We start from the raw sequence: 8,964 nt of genomic DNA, 5'->3' as shown, positions 1-8,964 counted from the left end.
AAACACCCAGCCCCTCTAAAACACACACACACACACACACACACACACACACACACACACAGAGTGCATCAGATTGTGACATGCCACACTTTCCCACAATCCTCCAGTGCTTCATCATGTTACCTCAGGCAGCGGCCCACAGAACTGATGGATGGTGTGCATGACGTCCAGCAGCATGTTGTGACCAACGACCAGTTTACCCTGCGTCACACACACATAAGCAGGTCAGTATGGTTCGTATCAGAATAATAAGAGTCTGTGTGTGCGTGTGTGTGTGTGTGAGAGAGAGACTCACAGATTTAGAGATGGCTCTGATAACCCTGGAGAAGCCCACAGCGTCATTCAGCTCCTCCTGTAACACACAATCAATCAATCAGTCAGTCAATCATGCTACCTTCATGACATCCTTCATCCAGAGATCATGTGACTGAATAGATACACACCTGCTCCCTCTGCTGCTTCTGCTGCTCTCTCCTCCTCCTCTCCTCTTCATCCACCTTACTGATCTGAATGAACCGCTCCTTCTGACGAGACACACACTGACGATCAGAGCCTGATGATGATGATGATATAATGTGCATTAGCGAGTGTGTGTTTGTACCTTCTCCGTCTCCAGCGTCTCCACGTGAAGACCTTTAGGATACCTGAAACACAGAAAACACCAGACGCGTCACGACACTGAGCTCATAACACACACACACACACCAAACACACACTGAAGAGACAGAGCTCATAACACACACACACTGAAGAAACAGACTTACTTTGAGTTGAGCGTCTGATAGATGAGCTTCCTCTGAAAGCTGAAACACACATGATTATTAATAGTCATATTCAGCTCAGATCAAACACATGCTCTATTTTAATGAAGTCTGTCAGTAACAGGAGTGTGTTTCTGACCCGGTGCAGGGCTCCAGATCCAGAGTCTGATCTGAGTTCTTTAGAAGAGCTTCAACCTTCTGCCTGCAACACATCATCATCATCACAGCTGCTGATTCATGCACGTTTCCCATAATGCTCCTCACTCACTACAGTATGAATTACAGCTCCAGTGTGAACATGAGTCTAAGGCCATGTCCACACGTACACTGGTATTTTTATAAACAGTTTTCCCTTCTTCCGTTTTTAAAAAATCTCCATCCACATGAAAACGCAAACGCATGCTATGAAGCACTGTCAAGAGCATGCTAAACCAACAGGTGGCGATATAATCTCAACCGTAAAGCCATGTTGGCCAATCAGAAGCCTGAAAAAGCCTCCAGTAGGCGGAGATAACAGCACAAGCTCCGACGTCACAAGCCAAAAACTCCGGTTTCGCTTTCTACACGATAACACTGCAACCAGAGTTTCTGAAAATCTTCACCCTGGCAGGCGTTTTCAGAAATGTTCGGTTCCAGTGACCTGGTGCTGTTTGCGTGTGTGTACAAACGGCCAAACCGTGTAGAAAAAGCTGCGGTTTTGAAAATAACCCCATTCGTGTGGACAGGGCCTAAATACTAATAATATTCCTAAAGTAACTTAATCAAATTAAGCAAAATACAAAAACAAAATACTACTGCCATTTCAGCACGTTTTACTATTTTGAATGAGCTCTTAGTTTTAGTAATTATGTAATTTTGCCACTTTTATTAATATTTTCAATATTTCTATTACTTGTTTAATTTAGTTGAACTTTCAGTTTTAGTTTGGTTTGGTAATTTTACTACTTTGCTAATTTTACTTTAATTTCAGTTGTTTGCCAAGGAAATATTTCAAATTTTCTTTGTTCATTTTTTTAAGGGTTTAAAAAAAAGAAAATAAATAAGAGGTATAATAAACAAGATTTTCGCTTTTTCTGAACCCGATTAATGCATCATCTTGTTTAGCAATGACAATTTCAATTACATTTCATATTTGTAATGATTGTTAAAAAAATCATTCAGTAGACACTTTTCTAAACTTACAATAGAGGAACATAAGAGCCAAACAATATTCATAGTGTATAAAAGTACAATTATTACAATGCCTGACTAGAAAACACGCTCGAGCAGAGGATGTGTGTGTGTGTGAGAGAGAGAGTGTGAGAGAGTGTGAGGAGTGCGTGCGTGTATGACTCACTCCACCATCCGGATGAAGTCTCTCTGGTCTTCAGGCACCTTACAGACGCCTGTCCCCGAGGTGGGCGTGTACGAGACTGGCCCCGCCCCATTGATCTGGCTACGCCTCTCCTCATACTGCTCCCTCAGCTGAGACTCCTCCTCCTGCGTCAGGTACGGGATCCCTACGGCAACCACAGCTGTCAATCAAACACACAGCACACTCCACCAGCCAATCAAACAGCAGGAAGTCAAACTGACCGCTGCGGAAGACCTTGTTGAAGTCGAAGCCCTGACTGGCCAGGAAATCAATGCTGGAGCTCTGGAGGAAGATGATGAAGACTCAGAGTCAGACTCACGAGCATCAGGCCGGTTCACTAGTGACACAAACGTCTCTCACCTGACAGATGAACTTGATGTCTGGAGACGTGCGGCTGAAGGGTTTGGGGAAGATGTAGAAGTTGAAGGCTTTAGTGATGTACCTGTGAGACGGAGACAGATCTTTTTCACATCTAAACCAGCTCTAAATCAGTCCTACCAGGATCTCAACATTTTGTGATAAAGACAATTATTTATTTAATATATAACTTTACAGCATTTTAGTTTATTCATTTTACTACTTCAGCTTAACCAACACTACATTTTTCTCAATTTTCATCTAATATTTATATTTTATTAAATAATTTGTGGCGGCAATTCCTGAAATTCCAGAAAATGTCATTTTTTACTTAAAAAAAAAGAAAAAAAAAAAGACATATCACTTCATGCCAGATTAGTTGTACAATAGTCATACATGACAGAAAAAAAGCAGAGTTTGTTTATTTTTGTGTTCTACCAAATTTTGACACTTTTAAAACTATTTTTGTGAGTTTCTCTTATTTTTGGTCTTATGAAATAAATAAAGCAGCAAATACGAAGCACTGAACAAAAGAAAGGATCAATATCAAACAGAGTGCTTTAAGTTTTTCCAGGTAGATTTAGTATTTAAGTACAAAATAAATAAATTAATGCATAAAAAAAAATCAGCATTTTTTAAATTTCATGCATATTTTTTCTCACTCTAATCTTATAGTACTGAGCTTTTTTCCTCTTTCTTTTGTGGTTAAATGGTAAATTACATAGGATTGCAAAAAAAATGGGACATTTTGTGGAAGTTGTCTTGTTTTCCATGATTGCGAAAAACTGAAAGGACTGATTTTAACATGATATCATTAAATCAGAGAGAGAGAGGGAGCTGGGTAAGGGTTTATAAACCCAACCATGACACCGAGATGAACGTCAGACAGACACGGCTCCGATGCTCACGTGGACTGATTCGGCTCGTATCTGAAGGTGCAGACGCCGAACTGGAAGAGCAGGAAGTTCATGGAGTGCTGCAGGAAACCAGCAGAGCATTAGCACACACTGAACACCACACACAAACTACAGCAGATCGTCACTGAGCCGAACGATCAACACTAATCAAGATCATCCTGCGCAGTTTATAAATGTGTGCTGATTTTTAACAAAGCTCGTTTCTGTGTTCTGCACTGTGCAATTGCAATATATTTACACATACAGGAAGTTTTCACTTAAATGCCTTTATTCAGTGTTAGGCAAGAGATAAACGTGCAATCAAAAACACTGACAGGGATTTACAATAATATTAATACTGAGCTGAAGTTCCACGATATCTTCGGATGACTAATATGATGAATATATCCAAACAAAACTCATTTCACTCCACAGTTCATCTCAGATTGTGTTCCTTTTCTGAAATGTCTGAAATGTTTTTACACTCTTACAGCAGGTGCAGCGATTTAACCCATTACTGATGCAATCCACATGTTTGATTGTTAGATCACATCTATTCATAATAGACTACATTTAGATTTTAGTCAGTAAATGTTGTCAATTTTAGTCATGTTCAACCAGTCCATTGTGCATATTCTATAAATTATAATTTATTTGTGAACTGATATAATGTTCATTTAGTTTTTAAAATATTCAAGACTTTTTTTGCTTCATTTTTGTTGTTAGAGTTTGAGTAAAAAAAGCGACATTAACAAGGTCTGATTATCTTTCAATGCACTTTAATACTGTGATAATAACATAAATGCTTTATTCATTATTGTGATGTTAAAAACTGATATGGTCACATTCCTAATGGACAGTCAGTGAAGCATCAGTGTGTGCGTGTGTGAGCGTGTGCGCGCGCGAGAGTGTGTGTGTGTGCGCGCGAGTGTGTGTGTGTGTCACACACACACACACACACACACACACACACACACCTGTGAATTCTCCGTCTATAGAGATGAAATCCGCATCCTGCACAGCGATACACACCTCTGGAAGAACCTCCTTAAAATCTGCACAACACACAGATTGACACACATTAACACACGCGCACGCACACACACCACTAACACACACACGCCGTCACTATAGCGCTCGCGTTGTGTGGGTCTGCGTGCGGGTTAAAGGTGATGTATTTGGTTATTTTGATCGTCTTACTCTGTCTGGTGACCTCCATCCTGTAAAGCAGCGATTCACACACAACACACTCTGGAAGCTTTAACCCCCGCCACCGGAAACAGTCTCCTGCGCTTCCGCTCGCTGTGTGATCCTGCAGGAGGCGCTCTTTCACGATCTTGCAGTCACTGGAGGCATGTGAACGCTGGATAGTGTCATTATTTCCATATATTAATTCCAATAATTCATACATTGTTATAAATTAAAATCCGCTCAAGTGATCTTTGCAGAAAACATCCAGTCATCACAAGCGACTGATTGGTTCATCCTGCTCAGCGCAGACAAAATTAACAGCTAACTTTAATTTATATTACATTAAAATACACAGTGAACATTTTATATAGATGAATTATTATTTAAAACCAGTCGAGCAGGGATTCGGTGAATCAAATCAACCCAGATTTCCGACCGATTATTTGTGATTTTTTTTTTAATTAAGAGTCTTTGTGTGCTTATTTATATATATATATATATATATATATATACACAAATACTCTTACTTTTATACTGAAAGGTGCTTAGGTCGTGTTTCTTGTCATGTAATTCAATTAGGCCTACGAACTTCACAACTAATACAGGTTATTTTCAGATTAACCTGTACAGGTTATGCTGTTCCATATATATGTGTTATGCAGTTTAATTTGTTTAAATCAGAATCAGAAAGAGCTTTATTGCCAAGTATGTTTGCAGATACAAGGAATTTGTTTTAGTGTCACGAGCTTCCGGTAAACAGAGACAACAACACACAGATAGTACAAATAAGATGTGAATAAAATACACATATATAAATATAGATAAACCACAAAAAAAGAATAATTTGTATGTACAGGTAGGTGTACTATAGATAAAATAGAATAGGAATAGAATAAAAATAAGTTGTAGGGATGTACTAGGATGTAGGGTGATAAATAAGTTTAAGACAGGATTAAATAAAAGGACATAGTATAAATAAAAGGACCATTGCATTTGTGAAAACATGAATGTTTTACATAAAAAAATCAACCCTGAAAACACTTCTTCCCTATCGAAAGGTCGTCATTGACGATTGTATGGGGAAACTCCTGTTTACTCTGTTACTGAAGCCTGATTTGTTAACGTTTGTGTAGCTGCACAAGCCAATGGTGCTCAAGCCCGCCAGAGGGGGGCGGAGCCGACTGCTTTATAAGTCAGCCCGGAGCGCCATTTCATCAAAATCTTCTCCTTCAGCGAATCAGCGACGAGACCATCTCTTCTCTGACTCTGCGACGAAGCCAAGAACCTCAGCCTGCTCTTCACTCCCACCGTGGAATTGAGCCACCGGCAGTGGAAGGATATTTTCTCCTGCGGCCATCCGGCGACAGAAAGCAGACGGTTAAGATGAGTGTGTCGCCTCTCTGGGGGTTTCCCATGCAGAGGATCAGCGCCCCCTCATCGGATGCGAGCGGCCTGGTTTCCTTCGGCGTGGTTGTCAACGACTCCATGTCCTTGACGGCATCTGAAGCTGACGAGTGGGCGTGTTCCTTCTGATTCCCAGACAGGGAGTGTCCTTTCAGGGAACAGTTATAGAACCTGTACAAATGCGAGCTTGGATAATGCTGGAATGCTTCCTGACTATCCAGCGAGCGACAGCGTCTTTCAGGCCGGGGACTGCGCATCCCCACAGGGCATTTCAGAGGATGCTCTGCCTCATGGCAGCCGCCTCCTCAGTTATTCCCCTGGGCCTGCTACACATGCGGCCCCTTCAATACTGGCTAAAAGCCTGCATTCCGTCCCACGCCAGGAGCCTGGGCCACGTTTATGTCAGGGTAACCCATCGCTGCCTCAAAGCTGTGGCCCCTTGGACAACTTCTCGCCTGTTTCAGTCAGGCGTGCAGTTGGGAACGACCTCCAGAAGGAAGGTGGTCACGACAGACGCCTCCAGCTCAGGCTGGGGCGCTCCGTAATAGGGCAACCCGGCGTACGGCTCCTGGTCAACCCATGAGCGACGCCTGCATATCAACTGCCTCGAAATGATGGCTGTTTGTCTGGCCCTGAAGACCTTCCTGCCAGCCTTAAATGGACACCTAATTTTTGGGCAGAGAGAGAACTCCTCTCACTACGAGCGGTTCATGTGCAGGGCAGACTGAACCAGGGAGCAGATATGTTGTCAAGGGACAATGTAGCTCCGGGGGAATGGAGACTACATCCCCAGACGGTCCAGATGATCTGGTCAGTTTTCGGCAAGGCAGAGGTCGACCTCTTCGCCTCCGAAGACAACTATAACTGCCCGATCTATTTTTCAAGACAGCGGGATGCTTTGGCCCACGATTGGCCCAACACCCGTCTGTATGCCTTCCCTCCGATCGCCCTGCGACCCCAGGTTATCAGGCGAGTCAGGGAAATGAAGTGCTCTCTCATCGTCATGGCCCCTCTCTGGAGGAACCAAGTCTGGTTCCCCGGAGTTGATCTAGCTGCTATCTGCAGCGCCGTGGTCAATACCACTGCTGAGTCTTTTAGACAAACGGAACAGCTTTCTGTGTGCTTTGGAGGCCGCTCTAAGGGCTGCCGGTCACAAAGCAGACTATCTCATTGGATAGTAGATGCTATAGCCCTGGCTTATGCCTCAGCTAGCTTGCAATGCCCTATAGGTGTGAGGGCCCATTCCACCAGAGGAATGGCCTCCTCCTGGGCCTGGTCCAGTGGAATCTCTATTGGGGAGATTTGTGCGGCTGCCGGCTGGTCGTCACTGTCTACCTTTATTAGATTTTACAATTTGGACGTCCCTGCCCTGCAGACGCGGGTCTCATCTGCTTAATGTTTACTCCATCCCTCGGGTGGGGAGAGTTATGTCAAGTAGAACGTTCTCGGGTCTCTTTGTGGCTCAGGCTTATGGAGCCCTCACTGAGTGTTTCTGGGCTGAGCTCGCAGAGCAGGCTTAGTTCTGCATCTGCTTATAGCATGGCGCTACTGGTTGCGTTCCCCATACAGTCGTCAATGACGATGCAATATGAGTTACCTTTCGATAGGGAATGCTCTAGTTACTCACGTAACCTTGGTTCCCTGAGATAAGGGAACGAGCATTGCTTAACTGGCCGTGCTATAGCTGCACGCCAATCGATGGCTGTCGCTTCAATCGTTAATTCTGATTAAATGATTCCCTTATCTTCGGGAACAGAGGTTACGTGAGTAAACGGAGCGTTTCCTTACCAGTTTTCACAACTGTAATCTTATAATAATGATTCATTTGAGCTGCCGGGTCGGAATTCACGGGAAATGTGTGCCATGTCCGTGAACAATAACTAAATGAATAAATAAACAGAAAGAAAGAGAGTCAAAAGAAATGTACGTTTTTCAAAACTCAAATAATACTTCTTCTTAGCAAAATGATTCACTGTTTCGAAGCGCTCGAAACACTACAATTCAGCGACACCTGGTCAAAACAGCTTAATTGAAACGAAAACTCAGGCCAAATATGTGTAATATACACCATTTTCAAACCAGTAGCAAATGTTTTAATGACAGTGTAATCTATTACAAATAATACCGGTAATACACATTTTTAAATACCATTAAATATGAGGGTTCTGTAAAATGTGTGTAGTGCTTGTTTAGATAAATTAGAAACCATTAAATATCAATATATTTTTTAGTTATACATGCATAAGTATTACAATGAATTAAATTAACACAAAATTGATCTAAATCAACCTTGTTCAGACAAGAGCTTAAAAGCACACAGTGAAAATAACAGAGCCAGTAATATAGACTGTATTAACATCATAACTGGCTTTTCAGAGACGACGACAACCAAAACAACGCTTCTCTGTGAGTAACTTAAGAATTAGTATTGTGCATCAATGAGATATGAATGCACAAATATTAGTAATGGTAATACAGCACATCAGAGTGAAACTGAAAGTGTGTGTTGGTATGTATGCAGGTTTAGCTAAATTGACAATGTAGGAAACCAGAAAAATCCTTACTGTCCTGTAACTCAAATGACAGATGATTGAGAAAAATGTCCCATTTAACCTTGAATTAACCATATTTAATATTTTTTTACATAACGTGTAGTGTTTTTGGTAGAAAACAATAGAAGTCTGTGGAAATTCCCATTGTGTATTTTTATATCACCTGTGTGTGTGTTTGAGTAGGAAGCTGCTGAGCTGAAGTGAGGCAGTTTCTCTTTCTCTTCTTTTGTGATCAGAGAGATATGAGTGTTTAAAATGAATAAACCGAAAGAGCCGATATGAGAAGAGAGACGAGGAGCTGACATCCGGTGCTGAGACTGAAGTAAGACATGAACCTGCCTGAAGACACTCACAGGAGACGTCCTGTGCTGTTATATGATCTTTGTGTGTGTGTGTGTGTGTGTGTGTGTGTGTGTGTGTGTGCGTGTGTGTGTATGTGTGTGTGTGTG

The 8,964-nt window shown here is 42.0% G+C and overlaps 1 protein-coding gene across 1 annotated transcript in view; it reads right to left on the bottom strand.

Annotated features, from left to right (window-relative positions):
• Positions 1-4,665, bottom strand: part of parn (poly(A)-specific ribonuclease (deadenylation nuclease)) — a 12,740-nt gene extending 8,075 nt beyond the window's left edge. The window contains exons 1-12 of the mRNA XM_016473541.1: positions 4,569-4,665; positions 4,317-4,423; positions 3,381-3,466; positions 2,476-2,557; positions 2,337-2,397; positions 2,098-2,260; positions 901-963; positions 765-803; positions 602-644; positions 444-524; positions 296-352; positions 124-201 (exon numbers count right to left, since the gene is read on the bottom strand). Of these exons, the coding sequence (XP_016329027.1) occupies positions 124-201; positions 296-352; positions 444-524; positions 602-644; positions 765-803; positions 901-963; positions 2,098-2,260; positions 2,337-2,397; positions 2,476-2,557; positions 3,381-3,466; positions 4,317-4,423; positions 4,569-4,587 (879 nt within the window). The 5' untranslated portion in view covers positions 4,588-4,665. The remainder of the gene's footprint in view (positions 1-123; positions 202-295; positions 353-443; positions 525-601; positions 645-764; positions 804-900; positions 964-2,097; positions 2,261-2,336; positions 2,398-2,475; positions 2,558-3,380; positions 3,467-4,316; positions 4,424-4,568) is intronic.
• Between the last annotated feature and the right edge of the window lie 4,299 nt (positions 4,666-8,964).

The sequence above is a fragment of the Sinocyclocheilus anshuiensis genome, unplaced genomic scaffold (assembly GCF_001515605.1).
Source record: "Sinocyclocheilus anshuiensis isolate Anshui unplaced genomic scaffold, SAMN03320099.WGS_v1.1 scaffold1796, whole genome shotgun sequence".
NCBI classification, from domain to species: domain Eukaryota; kingdom Metazoa; phylum Chordata; class Actinopteri; order Cypriniformes; family Cyprinidae; genus Sinocyclocheilus; species Sinocyclocheilus anshuiensis.
The sequence above is the reverse complement of the archived record's forward strand: the minus strand, read 5'-3'. Positions and strand labels throughout refer to the sequence as shown.